Below are 18565 nucleotides of genomic sequence, written 5' to 3' on the forward strand. Positions count from 1 at the left end.
CTGTACATATCACAACTTTCACAACAACAGTGTTACATCTTTTAAAAAGCTGAACATACTGTGTGCATACTGAATGTATACACCCCCATAATAAGAAGGGGTGAGAGAGTCTGTGCAGAGGTCCTTCCTCACGTCTGTTGATACCACTTGGCAGTGAAGATAACTGGCAGGATGTTGAGAACCAAGCTAAAAGAGGAGCCTGAGTCATTCAGACTTTGACTGATAATAACCTTCACACTGAAGAAAAAAAACAGCTGACATGAACTTTTGTGCCAGAGTGTTAATGTCACTGTGTTTCTTTGTACATCTCACACTGCACACGTGCTACAGTGTATATATATATATATAAAAAGCTGCCTTGTGACCTTGTGAGTCAGTTAATGTAAATGCAACATATGTACCTGTGGTTTATTTCACCGTGGGACCTTTGTCACATGTCTTCCTCTAACTTTCCCTCAGTCTTTCCTGTTCTCGACCGAGGAGCATTACATCAAGACAAAACAACCAAAAATGTGTCCACATGTAAGCACTTGATAAGTTCCTGTTCTCTATGTTATAAATATTTAATAATGTGCAACAATTTAAGCAATCAGTCTAATAAAGAAGCATCTCATGTTGGCAGCAGAGTACAGTCCCCCCTCTATTTTAAAAAAAGGCACAGTGCAACTAAAATTGGGAGTTTTAATGATCACAACGTCTGCTGGTAATCCAGGAATTTAACACTAATCTACAAGCCTCATAATACATACCTATATGCGTCCTCCGGAGTCATACGTCTCTCGTGTTCTGACAGTGTGGCCAGTCCCTCACAGTGACTTCTGAACCCAGATCGTTCCACCGGAGCCCCAAAAGCCTCTGGGGCCCTTCCTGGTATGAGGTGGCAGAAGAGTGGGGAGAACCCTGGGGAGAACTGTGAAGAGGAACATCTCAATGTTCTTCTGGCTCCTCTTCTCAGTGGAAAGCACCTCGGATGCAGATCGAAACCCACCCCCACTGCACATCACTTGGTGCAGCTTTGTGAACGGGTAAAAGTTGCCATTAACTTCTCATTGTTTGATTGTCATGTATATTTATATGTTTGGAGCACAATTTGACAGACACCTCTTAAAGTTAACCTGGGGAGAGAGCCATGTGGGTTGGACAGGTGGAGGGTGAAAGAGAGGCTGATTTACTGATCAAGCCTGACCTCTAGTGGTGATCATGTGGAGACACAGACAAATGGAAGGCAAACACCAACTGAGCACAAGGCAGAAGTGACCGCAACGTTGGGTCAGCATGACCTGTTGGACATGGCTTATATCTTCACAATAAGAGTGCATGAAAGAGGATGGCTGGCTGACAAATCTGAAACAGGAAAGTCACTATATGTTTGGATCTGCAGCTCTTCTCATTGGCTCCCATTTATCCTGCATTTTGGATCCCTCTTAAACATAATTGTGAATTTGATTTATTATCAGACAGTAATCTATGCAAAGTTTTCTGTCAGCAGTTCAGTACCTGATGGATACCTCAAGATAGAGATGTATATATTATTAAGCAGTGTTGTGGTAGGAGGTAACTAAGTACATCTCATTAAGTTTAGTTTTTAAGTACTTGAGTATTTCCATTGTATGCTTCTTTTCTACTTCTACTCTACTGCAGTTATCTGACAGCTATAGTTATTAGTTACTCTTAAAATTTAGCTTTAAAGGGGCACTGTGTAGCTTTGGAGAAGAAATTCAGACTCAGACTTTTAATATTTGTAATATTAATGAGGTAATAATACAGACTCAGAAATATTTATTTTTCCCTGTTCTCAGAGGAAAATAAGATCCCCAGATCACTGTTTGAAGCTAGAAAGGTGGCAGGGTCCGCCACATATAAACAAAGTACAACAGTATGAAACTGTGTTGTCCTTTAAGGTCAGTTTGTTTATTCAGTTTATTTAGTCATGAGAACGAAGAGAGCTTGTTCATTTAGTTTGTTTAGGCATAAAAAAAAAATCAGTTAAAGAAGATCTTTCTCTTCTGATTAAAACTTTCTCCCAGAAATGATATAGTGCACCTTTAAAGGGTTATATGTATTTATTCTTCTGACCTGCAGTAGTAGTTATCTAGATGGTTTTAGTGTGAGCTGAGGTTATTGGAAATATGTCTGCCTTTTCTCAAAACCTCTCAGATGTACAAATTAAATTGTTGTGGCCATGTAAATTAATGTATAGCTTGGTGAAATATAATATAGATATTATTATACTTGAGGATTATAAGTGAGACCATCCAAATTCCCCAAAGGTTGTTGGCCTTTGTTTTGTTTATATGTAGGTATTTTCATCTGACTCATTGAGTCTGTCCTGGTGGAAATATTGACAATATACCTGTAGCTGCTATCAAGGCGCTTCATGCTTGAACACATCGATCCTTGTTAACGATGCCTTGTGATTTATTGTAAAGTAAAATGAGACAGTACACAACAGGACCATGCACAACGGAGGGAAAAGTAGGGTACCTGCTGTCTATCTTGATTTATTTCCCTCTTTTCACTCTCTGCCTCACGCCGTATTTCTCACCCTCATGTCATTTTGCCTCTCTTTCCAGTTCCCTCTGCACTCTTTTCTCTCCACCCCTTTCACAGAGAAACTCGAGCTGTCAGGACATGCTGAGCAAAGTCTAATTCTCACCGAGGCTTGTTGCAGGGTTGGGCTCTCTGGGTGTGTCATGTCATAATTCATGACTCACATCTGTGGATCAGTGTGTTGTTTATCAGCTATGTTCCTCCTTGTGCCTCCTCTTCTGTGTGTGTGTGTGTGTGTGTGTGTGTGTGTGTGTGTGTGTGTATGTGGTGACAAGCCCATATAAGTACAAACTCAGGGAAGGGAACATCATTAACATGCCGGTGGCAACAGGGTTTTCTGCTCAACCTCACTGACATTGTAAATACAAAAACTTGAATACATTTGGATCATTTTTTATGCTTTTTGAGTGTTTATATGATATTTATTTTGATGTTTTTCTGCAATGGGCCTTGAGAGATTTCATCATTTTTATTGCAAACTGCAAAGCAGAGTCAGGGTTATAAAACATTTTCCCACAAACTTGGAAAATTTCCTTTTTTCCCCTGTATCCTTTTCTCCTCCTGTTTTCTCAGGCTTCTCACTTAACTTCTCCTGAAAACTATCTCTCCAAACATAAACATGGTCACTGCGCTGTGAGCAGAGATGGAATGCAACTAAAGTATCTCCATCCTCCATTTTAACCAAATGTGTACTACTACTTCACTACATTTCATAGGTGAATATGGTACTTTTTACTCTTTTCTTTACTTTTCAGATTATGTATTTTTTTTCCCTTCCTGTCCAGTGAAAACTATCATTTTCCAAATGTGTTGATTTTGAATGTTTGTGATGAACTGAGGTACAGAGCTTATTGCTGCCACGCCAGAGTAAGACAAGTGGATCAGATAAGATGTTTTCATCTAAGGAAATACAAATGTATCATATCATATAATAACAAGAAATGTCTCAAATGTTTCAAAAAAAGAAACTCTTTATTGCATAAAAATACACAGACTACCAAAAATAATCAATTCATACTACAGCAGAAGAACAGCTGGGTGATTTCCAGGAGTGGATGAGTGTTAGTGAGACATCCTCTATAGTACAGTATACACCCATACAGTGATTAAGAATGACTGAAAAAGCTGGCGGACTCATGCTGTTAGTAAAAGCAGGTTTCACCTCAACTTCTACAAGCACAAATCTGTCTTAATCCGTCCTCTCACTCTGTTAAAACTTCTATCAAATTACAGTGTTATTGTCGTTATTTATGCAATAATTTGCTTCATGAGTAACTTGAGAAACTCTTCGTTCTCTTCTTAATATGCAAATGTAATAAAACAAAATGACTTGGTCTCGTTTGGGCATGAATTTGCTCTTGGCATGAACAGCAATGCGAGCGTTGACAGAGATGAAGTGTAACTACCATCAGTAAAACCAGACCGGCCAGTTTGATAAGACATTCAGGGATGAAACAACACCACACTAATCCAGCTAAGGCACGGGTTTCACACACAGTATGTCAGAAGATTGTACGCCTTGGTCTCTGTGTCTCATCAAACCAGCAGAAGGTTAACCAAAGGAGGATTAAAACTTTAAGAAATCTTTAAATCTTTTAAGGAATTCAAATATACCTACTCTGAGTCAACAAGAACTGAAACACACAAATAGAGCGTCTATTGTTCCCTTTAAACCAAAATGTTGACATGTCGATCATCATAAAACCAGGCAGCTCATACAAGTTTGGACTGTTTGAAACATTGAGGGTAGAATTTCTACAGATGATTCAGATTTCTTGATATTTTTTCCATTTCAGCCACAGATTTTAAAATAACCCATCTCTACCCAAATGGCACACATACATCTTGCAGACGTTGGCCTGATTAGAGGGTACGTTGAAAAGACATAGCATGGGGAGTATTTGTTAACTGGAAAGATGTTGGAAAGATGCGGACATTTGGTCACAACTCGCCAACGTCTTCCCAGTTAACAAACACTGCCCATGCTATGTTTTTCCAACGTAACTCGTGCCGACGTCTGCAAGGTGGATGTGTGCCATTGGGGTCGAAGACAGCGTTAAAAAAAGTCTTGGTCAAAATAAAAAATAAAAAAAACTAGCTCAATTTGCTTCCGGTTTAGGATGACGGCGAAGCAAAGTCAATCAACCATCACCCTTCTGCTGTGTCTACTCACGAACCGTATTAGTAGTAGTGTTCAGATACAAAGAAAGCACAGCAAACTCCCACAGTTATATCCCTTTGGTAATACGTAAATGAGAATAAAAAACTCTGGAGACAAAAACAAAACAAAAAAAAGCATAAAAAAGGTGCAAACACGACCGTTAAACTACACGTACGTTACTGTAGCATACATTCAGAGTCCAAACCTACTGTCCCTTCTCACAGAATACAAGACACACACACTGAAGAACTGAGAAAAGCTAATTATGACACATGGGACAAAACCACATGAAGATTATTGTTTTTTTTGTCTGAATTGCTCTTCTACCAAGATCTAAAAAAAAATCCGGCTAAAGCTATCCTTTACACATAATTACATCCCTTAGGTTAAGTGCACTTGGGTGATCTTGCATTGAGGATTACAGATAAAAAAGTACAGATGAAATAAGGAATATGTTTCACGCAAATGCAGAATGTTTTATGATGCTGTCTAAAATAGAGGTCTGTACATTAAAAGAGATGAGACATCCGATCACAAACCAAATCCAGCAGGATTCCCCCCTCTCTTCTAACTCCACTCTCGGATCGTGGAGAAGAAGTTTTCCACCGCAGAGCCAAATTTAACCGAACTAAGCCATCGTGGATCTTTGGTGAAATGGTAAAAATGTTCGATGGCCGACGCAGATCCGGCTCAGAGTGGAAAATGGAAATGGCTGTCATCGGGTGGGCGTGCAGCTTTTGTCTTTAGGCGGAGGAGTAGAGGTATTTGACCTTGGCCAGGCCGCTCAGCTCATCCTCGTAGCGAGGCAGACAGCAGAAGAGGACGGCGCAGCCGATGCAGAGGATGGTTGCGCCCCAGCCGAAGCCGTAGGCCCAGGTGTAGTAGTAGTTGCCCTCAAAGATCAGCTCGTTGAATTTGCAGGGGTAGATGATCAGAGCGATGATCTGGAGAACAACTGCAGAGAGAGAGAGAGAGAGAGGAGGACAAGGGTTATTTACTGTAGTTAAGTAGATGTATCCAGTATCGGTACTTTACTTGCTGTCCTGGTATTACGAGACTGATTTCAATCTATCAGTGCATCTCAGGCACGACAGACACAACAAGACGACATAACAAGACGGAAACAGACAGAGAGGGAGACTCCAATGGGGAGAAAAGGCGTGTTAGTGTCCTAAATCTTCTTATTTCAAAACAAAGAAATAAAAAAACTGTATAGACAGTCATGCAGTTACACTGACAGTAACAGCAAGGTGTGGAAATTCCTTTACATGAGTGTGTAAGAGTTATCTCAACATATCGAAATCTGTGAGATGGAGGTGAGTCAGTGTTCACAGACGGCGATCAGATCAGCGCCTCCTCACAGATTTTCTCTAGAAAGGTGTGACACTGATTAGTCCCGTGATGCACCCTTTATTTGTGACAGTCATTGAAAATTTGTGAAGCTCTTTACGCCCTCATGAAAAAGGCAGGGCAGCTGGTGAGTCAAGGGGGACACTTTATCCCAGCAGAAAGTCTCTTTTAATCAAGAGACACCCGGATGATTTTACTCAGAAGCTTCATCAGCCTTTTTGCCCTGTGAGGTCTAATAGCCCATCCGCTACAAATACAAACACATTTTTTCTGTCTTCTTGGCTGCCATTGCTGTCAGTTCATTTCAGTATGGTGTTAAAAGCAATTTAAAAACAGGCTTTAAAAGACGCCGAACTGAGCGTCCATCATGCAAATATTCTGTAGCGTTCATGAACAGTTTCCATCCCGTCTGTGTTTGAGGGATTGTTGCCAAACAGCGCTGATGTACTGAAAAAAAATATTGTATGTGTGTACTTTTTTGTCTTCATCTGACTTTAAATGAGTGAAAAGCCTGGAAATACCAGAATATTTTATGTAACCGTCAAACGTCTTAAGTCATTACAAACTTCTTTTACCAAATTCACATAACTTTATTTTAAAAAAGACGTGATGTCATAAAATCCAGGAATTAAAGGCAAGACTACTGACGAGGCATTTCAGGTACTTCAGGAGCAGTGTTTTCTGTGACACTTATTAACTTCCAAGACCTTGAAGATGCACGAGAACCAGAAAAGCTTAAAAGTCTCCTTTAAATTCCAGCGGAGATCCCAAACTTTTCGTGAAGTTTGGAAATGTGTATTTAAGGATGTGCGAGACATGATGACATTGAGTCTTGGTTGTGAATATTTATTTCACCGTGAAGGTCATATAACTTCAGTGAAAGCTGAAACAAACACAAAATACTGTACGTGATACTGTCAAAAAGTAGGGAATAAATTCCCTTAGAGTTTCTAAAGAGGGGAAACCAGACATTAAGGGTATAAGAAGGAGGAAGGAGATGATTTTCAGGGACAAGTTCTGAGTATTATTTTTAAAAAGTGTTGAGCTGGTGAGATGAAAGCACAACAGAGGGATCATTAAACACAGCTTTAGTCCTACTACTCTTTTTTTTAATCCGTCTCTTTCTTCCAAGACTCTGACTGACACAAGGGTCACGTTGCTCCACCTGTAGGAGCCGAGCGCCAAATTTCCTGTGTGTGAAGCCAAATGCAAACTATGCTCAACTCCCTCCGGCACATTTTAAAACAGACCTCGCAGTACCTGTGAAATGTGAAGCGCTATGTGTTTGCGTGGCTCTGCCCCGTGTTGTCAGACTCTCTGTGGTGTGAGTCAGTCGGATAAACAGACTAAACCAGCTGTTCCCATGGTAACGTCACACCTAAACCTCACCCTCCCCCCCCTTCCTGACGCGAGCGTCTAACTTTGTGCTCACTCCACTCCCTTTCTCTGTCGCTACTTCTCATTTTTACGTCAAAGCAGCACACATCATCATGTTCAGCTGTTTTTCTGTAGAACTCTTGTGAGATTTTCCTCTCTTCATCACTCCCACCTAAAATCTTTCCCTTCTGAAGAAAGCTTGACATTTTCAGGGTTTTCACTTAAACTCCTCTGCTCTCACAAGCACTGTTAACCTTTGTCTCTCTGCATGATCTCAATGTCTCATGCTCCCCCCTCAGTCTGATGAAACCCAGGGCCCAAAATAGTAGAGGTTAAAGGACCTTTAAACACCCTTTGGTCAAACTGAATGAAAATCTGCCTATTTTTTGATTAGAAACAAAACTACATTACACTTGGTCTTGTTAAAGCAATATATTAAATGTTTAGGGTCAGCACATCACAAGATAATAAAATAATCATAACCAAGTATCACAAATGTTTTCTATTTGTGGTTCAACCACAACCAACATGAAGCAACGTGTATTGAAGGAAGCTGAGAAATAGTTAACTTATAATCACTATTCTCAAACTACGGTCGCGGTACACAAGCTTCCTCTAGTTGGAATCCCAAAAGTACTTTTTGAAAGTGAAATAAGTAAATTTATTTCTTTACATATATATACACACTATCATACATACTGACATACTACAGAATTTCAAATTAAATACTTGACCTGAAAGTCTTCCCTGTAATATTTTTGTTTCAGTGTCATCCATGATTTATTATAAACTAATCTCCGACCGTGATGGCGAGATAGTAGGCAGAAGTGAAATAAAAAAGGCTCAAAAACACAACAAACGTGATTAAAAATGGGAACTAACAGGAAAAGTACACAGCAGAAGGGGAACAGAAACAGTCAGGAGATGGTATTGGGGGAGCTAACATTTTGTGAGGTTGTACAGCAGGTAAAAAGTTTTAGAAAAAGTAACTTTTTTACACCAAATTTCATATTTCATATACATCTGATCATATGTTACTGCTGCTCGAGTTCAGACAACATTGAACATTTGAGAGCTTTGGCTTCTTCTGTTCAATGGTAAAGGGTTTTTGTAAAAAAAATAAATAAATAAATAAATAAAAAAAAGTAGTTAGTACCAGTATCACTACCAGTAAAGCAAAACATGATACGCAGCCAGACTTTACATGGATGGGATTAAATCATGAAGATAGTTTCGGTTTCATGTTTCCTTCAAGTTTTGAGATTCCTGCTAACTCCACAGCACAATTATATCCAATAATCAACAGAGTTCCTGTAAAGGGACTCTTTCCTCAGTTAAGAGTGAGGGCTAAAATCTTAATCTTAAAAACCTGGGTTTAATACCACCACAGAGTTAAGTGAGAAGATATTTTGATTTTGTTTGTGTGTGTGTGTGTGTGTGTGTGTGTGTGTGTGTGTGTGTGTGTGTGTGTGTGTGTGTGCGTGACTGACTGGGGTAAACCGATCCTTTTATCCAACCAGATATTGCTCCAAGGCTTTTTCCCTCAACTTGCAGTTAAATTACTAAACACTTCATAGGCTCCACATGCAAGAATAAACATGTTCTCTGAGGACTGAACATTGTGCCCTGACTGAACCTGTAATCTTTGTTATCAGAGAATCTCATTTATGTTTGAGTGTTGATCTTTGTCTGTGAGGCTCCATTAAAGTTTCTATGAAGTACAACAGAAACAGGGTGATTTTGGATGACGCAGTTCACTTGTTCTGCTTTCAGTTTTAGTCTTCAAAAGAGCAAATCGTAGATTTGATGCTTTGCTTCAACTCATCTGACTCTGCTTCAAACATTTCTAATTCATTCAGAAGTCATACTTCAGGTTTGTATGTTTGTAAGAGTGTTCATGATCGTATCTTACCAACAATGATCAGCAGTACTCCAATAAAGGGCAGTAGAGTGATGTTGAGCGTGCAGCACAGAGCCACGCAGGAAATGATGAAGGCGATGATGAGGATGAGGAGACCGATGATCATCAGAGCAGCCACTGCCTGGGCCCAAGCTGAAGTCCAACACAAACAAACATTAGTCAGAAATACACATGAAAACCTGAAAAGTTACAACAGTTATTTACATTTTTTTATATATATTTTAATTTTGGGAGCATTGTTCTCTGACTGTCCTGCCATGTTTATCCAGATGAGAGAAGATCTGTGTTGCAAAAAAAAAAATGTTCAGTCTCCTTAATCATTCTTTATTATCATCATTTATCATCTTTTTTTAATTACAGGTAAAACTCTCACAAGAAATTCCTTCAAATGAACATCTGACAGGACAAGAAGAGTTCTCTAGGAAACCAAAAAGAAAAATAGAGATGTTTTTAGGGTCACTGCATTAATAATAGAGCTGTTCACAAAGCATTTCTTTGTCTTTGTTACGCTACCATTACCATTTTTTCAAATTGGAACGATTCGTTGGTGGAGAGAAAATTAGTTCCTAGAACTATTTACGTCATTTTTCCACAAATTTTTGACATTTCATGGGGTAAACAAGTGTTTTTCGATCCTGTTCCTGCGGGCTGCGTTTCTCTCGTCCAGTACACCTGATTCAAATGATCAGGTGGTCATTGAGCTCTGCTGAAGCCTGATAATGACCCATTATTTGAATCAGGTGTGTTGGGACAGGGAAACATCTAAAACATGCAGGGCAGGGGGCCACAAGGAACAGGACTGAAAAAAACACTGGACTAAAGGATTAATGAAAGAATCGCTGGTTTCAGCCCTACATTTTTTTATTTTCTCGTGCCCCCCCTCCCACCACTGAACCAAACCTCCATCCTTGTGAAGAAGCACAGAAACTAAAAGCAGTAACTGCTTGTTAGAACATAATTCATGCATGATGCAATTATAACATCAGTTTAAAAAGTAATTATCGCTGTCTCATTTGGTTGTTTTAGCTTTTTGTCTGGAAACAAATGAGTCAGTGTTGTGCAATGTGGCTTTCGTCACTGTTGCAGCTCTGGTGAGCTCTCAGTTTCTCTCACCGCTAGCAGCGTGAACTCAGGACAGCACAATCCTCAAGGTTAGTGAGGTTCAACGTGATATGGAGAGAGAGAGAGAGAGAGAGAGAGAAAGAGAGAGAGAGAGAAAGAGGCTGTCACACCCTCAACAACACTTTCGCTCTCCTTATCTCTCTCTGACCTCTGCAGACATGGCGTCTGTAATTACAGGGAACATGCAGCGCAGATAGAGTCTGAAGCAAGCAGCTCCCATCATGTGTGGTTGAAGATGTTTGTGCCAGAGATGTTTATGACCTTACGAGACACCAACATTGAGATAAATGTGTTTGAGTGGGGAAGGTGCTGTTGTATGCAGCGTGCTCTGAACAGGTTTCACATGCCCTTCAAAATTTAAATAATGATAATAATCAAACAAACACTCATGCAGAGGTCCACCTTGGTTGGAGCACACTGCCACACCTAATTCTATGTAACTGGATCGAACAACACCCTAAATTATTCATACCTGCGTGTTTGTGTTCAGGTAAAGCCCTACCCGCCCCAGCCTGAGGTGATTCTCTCATCATGCACACGCTGACAAACGCCAGACTAGTTCGACTGGTTCAATGTTCCTCACGGCGGTTTCTTTAACTTTAACATGTCAGGACGAGAGCGATGAAATCAGACTCATCCTGAGCATTATGAACTTGCAAATAGACGGGAGAGAGCACCTCAACCACAGCTCAAGAAACAAAGGAACAAATGGAAGTGATGCGCACAGAAAGATAAAGAATATAAAATAAAATAACTAAATGCTGTTGCCTCCAGCCCACAGCAGTGCCACAAAAGAAAAAGACACCAATAAATATCTTAAATTATAAATATGAAGCAGCCTCACTGAAGATTCAGTCAGATTGTTTCTGTTTACAGCACAAGGCTGCTGTTTCAAAAGGAGCGTGAAAATGAAAAACAAAATGCTGAACGTAATGAGCTTAGCATTCCAGCACTGTGTGGCTCTGTGACACAGTAATAACTCATCAGCCGAGTTGTGGTGAACTTAACGAGAGATTTTTAATTCAGTAAAGTGTGTCGATGGAACTGTGAAGATGGATGTTTGCGCTGCCTGCAACCTGCATGTGGACGTGTGAGCTGTTGGAGTACTTTTATACACGTCACACGTTTTTCAAGTTAAAACGTGCACATTCACGAGCACAACAAAAGAAGGAAGGAAGTTGACTAAAACTCTACAAAAATTCCTTCTACCATTGTTCGTTTTATTCAAACAGTACAACACTTACACGGTGTCCTTAAGTTTCAGCTCTGCCTTCCTCATCGAGTGTTTCTCTTATAGATATTGTGCTAGAAATGCGCTACAGTTTGATATCGTTTCTTGTGTGTTTGTTTCTGTTTAAAGAGAGGTTGTTTTCTGTATTTAATGCTGAATACAGCCTGTGAAAATGCCTGTGTGCGTGTCTGTGGGCGAACACTAGAACTACCATCAGTCTTACTTAATGCCATCCAGCTGTTCAAACATCTGTTTTCCTCTTCTGATCAAAACAATCAGAGATTACTATAGGCTTCACTCCTACACCTTTACACTGTGGCTGCATGCGCACAGGAACACGCTCTCAACTGTGAATCGTTCGAGTTTAAAACACACTCAGACACAAACGCGCCTCGACTCTCCCACGTACATCACATAGAGCTTTGGCCATGACAAATGTGTTTGCTCTAAAGCTTGTATTCAGGCCAGCGCTGGTCTTACAGTCAAGGATAATATTCATCAAAACCTCTTAGGAAAAGGCTTTCATGCTGGCAGCAGAGATCCACTTGACATCCCGTGTTTGCCTTGAAAAGATTTTAACGGGACACCTGCACAGCCAGCAGCTCTCAATGCTGGGAACACAGTGCCAGTGATTTAAGTCTGGGGGTTTAAAGTGCCTTTAACTTGGTGACCAACGCGAAAAACCTTTGATTTTACAATAATGTGACTGGCATTGAGCAGTGGAGGTGCCAGAAAGTGAGTGTTGAGTGTTTGTTTGTACATGTGGGAGTGGCCGATATGGATGAAATCTTCCATGGTAGTATACAGTAGCTGTCAGAGCTTCTTCCTGATCGCCTTTGTTTCATTTGTTAAGTAGTCCGGGTCTATTCAAGCCTCTGTTTTTCTCTTACTCCTAGTCAGCTTATTTGTTTTCGTCCTGTTTTCCCCACGTCAGCTCCGTGTATCCCGTGTTCCTCATGTTCCTTGTGTTGCCTGTGTTCCCAGTGCTTCTTTGGTTTGTTCTTTATTTAGTTTTTGTACTTTTGTTGTACTTTTTTAATTCTTGGATTTGCCCCTGCCTGATCCTTCTGTTTTGGTTGCTTGGACTTTGTATTCGGGATTTGTTGGACTGTGAAGTACAGCTTTATTTTAAAAAAGTTTGCTTTTTGTTTTCACCTAAAACTGTCTTTGCAACTATATTCATAATCAATTTGTAAGTTTTTGAGCAGAAGTTCCTGGTTTAAGCCTCTCAAATATGAGAATTTGCTTCCTTTTTTTAACATAAAAGACAGCTAATGAAAGATCTTTGGGTTTTTCAATTGATGTTTGGATGAAATAAAGAATCTGAAGACAGCACTTTGAGCTCTAGGAGATTTTTTGTTTTTTTTTATTTTCTACCATTTTCTAGTGATTAATTGAAAAGAAACAACTGACAGATTAACCAATAATAACAGCAGCCCTTGTGATTATATACTGCACTCTAAATATATTGTTGGATGTGGTAAATTTTCAGAAAAATCCAAAGAAAAGCCATTAAAAGATACAATCCAAAGACTAAAATGTCTGCTTTTTTGCTAATCCAGTGATTTAAATCGAGGTATTTCATCATATTGATGCATAAATCACATAAAAATGAAATGTTACCATGAAACTGTACCTTTTATGTTACTGCCAAATTTTTGTATTGTCTGTAGAGACATGTCGTTATATCGCCCTACCCATGTGCAATGATTCATGCATTTTGGCAGTGACATACTCAAACATGTTTAATTTTACAGGAAAGCTGAACTTCCTGAGAATTCCTGTGTATATAGGGAGCGGCCTAAATACCATGACCGCCACGAGGGTGTCTGTGTGGTCTGATGCCAATATTCAAATATGTCAGACTACATCTGCACACATCATCTGCGCTGGTCGTGTTTGTTTCCTCAGTTTTCAGTTGGCTGAGGCCAAGAATGCTCAGCCGAAGCTCGGGGTAAAAAATGCATCCTAGATCCAGCCAGTAGTCTTCTGGCAGCTGTGGTCGTCTTTTGTTTAAAGGAGACTCGGCCAAAACGGTAGCAGCAGTGCAGACCAAGAGCAAATCTAAAACTTCAGATGAGAGCGGACAATCACCTGGAAAAACATGTACTTGAAACGTGACTGAAAACGTGTTCGCTTCTTTAGTTTCTGCTCATACGTGTCTGTACAGATTCTCTCTGCTCACTGCTGCTGTCACTGAGCCAACATGGGGAGAAAAAAGTGAAGGTCTGGACTTCATCCGATACTATTTTTTGGCAAGTTCCCATCGTTGTTTAAACATTAACAAACACACAGGAACACATACACACAATGACGCACAGAAATAGCTAAATATATAGATTTTACACCCAGAGAAAACAGCTCAACTCAGATTGAAGGGGATTTTGTGCAGTTATTACTGTGAAGTTATGTTTTACACATTTAGTGGGAATCGCTCAAGGTCACTGACTAATGGTTATTTTCTTAAGATTGATAAGATTCTCTGTTATTTTCTAAGTACACTGACCCCTCCTTGCTCGAATCCTAATGTTAGGGAGTTGTTCTCACTGAATGTATTTGAAGTGGAAGAAAGGACATCCGGCTGTAGAAGTTTTGAGAGCTGATGAATGTTTTGATATTTTATGTATCATCAGTCTGATATCTGTCTTCATTGTAATTGTTAAAAGTTTGTTTTATGTCTCGGCCAGGATTCTCTTAAAATAAAAGTTTTTTTTATCTCAATGAGACCGTATCCTCCTTAAATAGAGGCTTGAAACAACTTGAATAATCCTTCTGTCTGTAAAACAGCAGAAAACAGAGGAAGCTGCATGGACTCTGATAAATTGCCTCCATTTATGTCACTCTGTGGCTAAGTTGCATTGTGGGTAATGCGGGTGCCAGGTTTTGAAAGACAGTCCATTAGTCTAGTCTTGCACCCCCGTAACACTGTTGTAACCAAAGATATCGCTGTTTTTTATTCCACATACTCTTCTTCCTTTTCAAAACCTGGCGCCTACATTACCCACAGTGCAACTTGCACACAGCTTCCTCTGGAGCCACGAAAGGGTTGGGGTTACCCTTTAACTAATCGATGCACAATTTCTCATTATTTTGGTGCCTGAGCTCGTCGGAGGTTAAACACAGACTCTTCTGTGAGCTTTAAGGATCTGAGGTTAGCACTCGGGCTGTGTAATAATGTAATAATGACGTAAAACACAGCAGAGTTTCCAGCAGCTACACTTTAAATAACAATCGTAAAATATGAATGAAGATTCGGCTCATTAGGGTTCTGATGAAAGTCTCTGCAGAAACATCTATACCATGAAGAACTGACATGGCCTCTTTTCATACAAGTGAATGTTTTGTGCAGAGATGTGCGCAACCAAGTCAGAATCACTGATGAGATAGACGAAAATGCTTCAAACGTTGCACGTCTCTGGGAGCTCTGTGCCATAAGCTTCACTCGGAGTCTGATAAGGACGACAAACAGCGCCGTCTTTGTTGGAGACTGTGGGTGTTGAATAACAATATAGAACCTGAGAAGGAGGGAGAGCGAGAACAGAAGTCTGTTCCGGTCACAGTTATTGTTTCAGAGTGAGTGTATCCGTGTGAGTTTGTGCGACTTTGCTTGGACCTCTGAGCTGAGGGAAAAACTCATTAACGGTTTGCCTATAAATAGTCTTATTTGTGATAACTGGTCTTGACAGCTATGTTGAAATCTGCTCCGCGTTTGGCTTTTTCTGGAATGAACAAACTGTCGGTCACGAACTATTTTTAAAAAGTCAAACTCTGCCCGAGGTGTTTTGTGAACTTTGTTGTTCTAAAACTTGCTAAACATTTGACCTCCAGCGAACCGCAACGAACACTACAATCTGTGACCAGTTATTTTAAAGCTTAACGACTCACTTATGTAAGTATCCAGAAAGCTAGTTTTTTTTTATGTGATTGTCAGTGGTGCGGAAAGACTTCCTGTGTGAATGGAGCTCTGTCTGTTTCATAAGATTTTATCCAGCGAGAGTCTTATTGAATATATCTGGTATGACACCGGCCTGCAGCTCATATTAAATGTCGGACTGAAGAAGAAAATGTGCTCCAGGTTGTAGAGGAAGCAACAGGTTACAGAGCTGCTGTGCAACCTGTTCGACAAAGGACTTTTTACAGGTCAAATTAAAGGGACTGAAAAAATAATCCTGTTGACTGGCATATTTTAGCTCCTTTTCCATTCGTTTTTTCTTTTCCCACCTTTTACGCACAGTAGGTCACACATGGGGTGGCTTCTCTCCTTCAAATCTTTCTTTTTTTTTTCTGGTCAGATAAATTAAAGAGTCTGAAGACAGCTCTTTGAGCTCTGGGAAATTAAACTGGGCATTTTAAAATAAACAAACTGGCAGATTAATCAATAATAACAGCAGTCCTTGTTTCTTTTTACAATAATGGTGCATTTTTTTTTACTTCATTTTCCTTTCTTGATGTCTTTTTTCCCACCTTGTATGCACAGTAGGGTATATAAGGAGTGGATCTCTCTTTGAATTGTTTCTTTTGAAAAGTTTCTTCCACATTTTTCATTGATTCACTGAACATTGATTTTGCGCACCTGTAAAGTTCACTTACTCACTTAAAGGGGCTCTATCACTCATATCTGAGCGGATTTTAACATGAGTTCAAAACTGAAACCTTCCCCGTCTCTCTTGGTTGTCTATACAAGCCTGTGGATGGTTTGATGAAGTTGGATTTCTCTGTGAAAGACTCCACAGGGTCCCTTTAATGTGACATTTTGCTCTACAAATTTAAAGTGTGGAAACATTCAAAGTTGGCTTCTTAGGGAAACCTGCATGAAACCTCCCCTCTGTCTGGTATGTGCCCAGGCTGGACATAATAAAAAAGATAGTGAGGACCAAAGTTCAGTCGGTGTTGGAGGCCTGCCTCCTCCCCTCAGCCTGGACTTTTTAGTTGTCCTTCAAGTTACAGTACATGCATGTTGAATTTTACACCCCAGCGACACAGAGGCTGAACCAGCTCATGCTCTTGGCTGCGCTCAGTCCTGTGTTGCTATTCTGTTTCATGTGTAGTAGACTGGAAACCTGACACTTACAGTTCTCCATGAGCGACGTCCCACTCCACTGGTCATTCCTCCCTCGGTACTGGGTCCACATATTGGCGTAGTGAGACTTGGCGTCCTCGTCCTCGACCCATCCCGACTCGGCGGCGATGGCGATTAAGTCGAAAATAATGGCGAAGAGCAGCAGCAGGGGCACGATCCACCTGCAGCGGGGGTAGGCGATCCCACAGCGAAACATGACCGACGGTCGAGTGTGTGTTGATGCGTGGAGCGGCGGTGGAGAGGAGGACGAGCTGGAGGTGGTGCCGCGCGGCGCAGTCCGGTCCGGTTATATACTGGCTTCTTGTGCGTCTTTGCGCAAAAGGCAGAGTCAGAGGGTGTGGTGCGGATTCCGGATAAAACACCCCACCCGATTCGTAATATAACCTGTTTCGGGACCTGAAGAAGGGCTGGGCTTGGCTGGCTGTAAAAAACTGGATCAAGCCCGGCCCCATTCACTGTGTCATATTACACCCACAACCTGCAACTGTTCAGGCGCCTGGCCCGCACGGATCCTGACAACACAGCCAGGGGTTTTAACAGTGGACTAAGACATTTTTGTTTTGTTTTAGGTTTTAGGATTACAACAGGTAGCTTTGTGAGTGGGCGGAGTGTGAGAGGAAATGTGGAGAAGGAGATAAATGAGAGAGAGAAAGAGGGAGAGAGGCGATGCAGTACCTACAGTAGCCACAAGATGGCGCCGCAAGGAAAACTATAGTGACAGAGAAAGAAATACATAAATATTTATTATATTTCTCCACTGTTGTTTATTGTTCCCTCACTTTACAGAAAGACAAATGTTTATATGTTTGACCATGTAAACCTGAGGTACTGACGTGCAGAGGTTCAAAACCAACTTGGGTATTTGTCAGTGGTAAAAGTAAAAGTACTTATACCACACTGTGAAATACTCTGTTGCAAATCAGAGTCTTGCATTGAAGATGTTACTCAGAAAAATGTACTCTGTGACTGTTTTACTACTGTATAACGACATCATTATGGCTCATGCATTCATGTGAAAAAAGATTTTAGTGTTGTAGTTGGTTGAGGTTGAGCTATTTTTTAACTATCTTGTGTTGAACTAAACCCACAGATTATTTGCAATATGGCTCAATCTGCTGATGAATTAATCAGTGGACTGTATATATAAATAAATAAATGACTGAATGCTTCATAGACGGTGGGTGACAGAAAAAACTGTTGACATGTCAACAGCAGGCCTGGTGATTTTCTGATTCACAGCTGTATGTTTAAATAAAATGGTGCAATATCTCAAACAGACACTGTAAGAGCTCTCAGTCTGACACTGATTCATTCACAAAAGACGTCAGCAGATGACACAATCAACTCATGTGTTAATACTCTGATGTCCACAGTGTGAAGACAGAAGTCTGCGATTTAAGATACAACAGTTGCTGTCCAAAACAAGTCAAATAGCACGATGTAGATTTGTTTTTCAAGGTTCCTTTAATTTCACTCTTGGCCTAAAATTGAGAGTAGCTGCTGCTGTGTGGTGAGGCTTTGTGTCAGGTGTCAGGTGAGAAGTGCAACCTGCTCACATCATTTACTCTTTGAAAGGTGAGCTTGAGGCAAAAATGGCCAGATGATAAATTGTGTTTACGTCTGTGTAATTCCCAACAGTCAGCGGTGGGAGAAATGCTCAGAGACGTTACTTGAGTAAAAGTAACTGTACCACAGAATACAAGCAACAAGCAAAAGTTCTGCACTTGAGTAAAAGTACAAAAGCATTATCAGCAAAACGTGCTTAAAGTAAAA

At 40.4% G+C, this 18565-nt stretch overlaps 1 protein-coding gene across 1 annotated transcript; it reads right to left on the reverse strand.

Moving 5' to 3' along the window:
- Positions 1-3496: 3496 nt before the first annotated feature.
- On the reverse strand, positions 3497-17223 carry perp (p53 apoptosis effector related to pmp22). The gene is made up of 3 exons (XM_084375901.1): positions 16784-17223; positions 9351-9491; positions 3497-5666 (listed from the first exon to the last, which is right to left on the reverse strand). The coding sequence occupies exons 1-3, from the start codon at positions 16986-16988 to the stop codon at positions 5455-5457; spliced, it is 558 nt and encodes a 185-aa protein (XP_084232027.1). The 5' UTR covers positions 16989-17223; the 3' UTR covers positions 3497-5454.
- Between the last annotated feature and the right edge of the window lie 1342 nt (positions 17224-18565).

This window comes from Pagrus pagrus, assembly GCF_965226575.1.
Source record: "Pagrus pagrus genome assembly, chromosome: 15".
In the NCBI taxonomy this organism is placed as follows: Eukaryota; Metazoa; Chordata; class Actinopteri; order Spariformes; family Sparidae; genus Pagrus; species Pagrus pagrus.

Coding starts and splice junctions, on each gene's coding strand:
- perp (XM_084375901.1), bottom strand. CDS start 16,988: ATGTTTCGCTGTGGGATCGCCTACCCCCGCTGCAGGTGGATCGTGCCC. Junction 9,492..16,783: donor GACGTCGCTCATGGAGAACT/GTAAGTGTCAGG, acceptor GTTGGACTTCAG/CTTGGGCCCAGGCAGTGGCT. Junction 5,667..9,350: donor AGTACTGCTGATCATTGTTG/GTAAGATACGAT, acceptor CTCTCTCTGCAG/TTGTTCTCCAGATCATCGCT.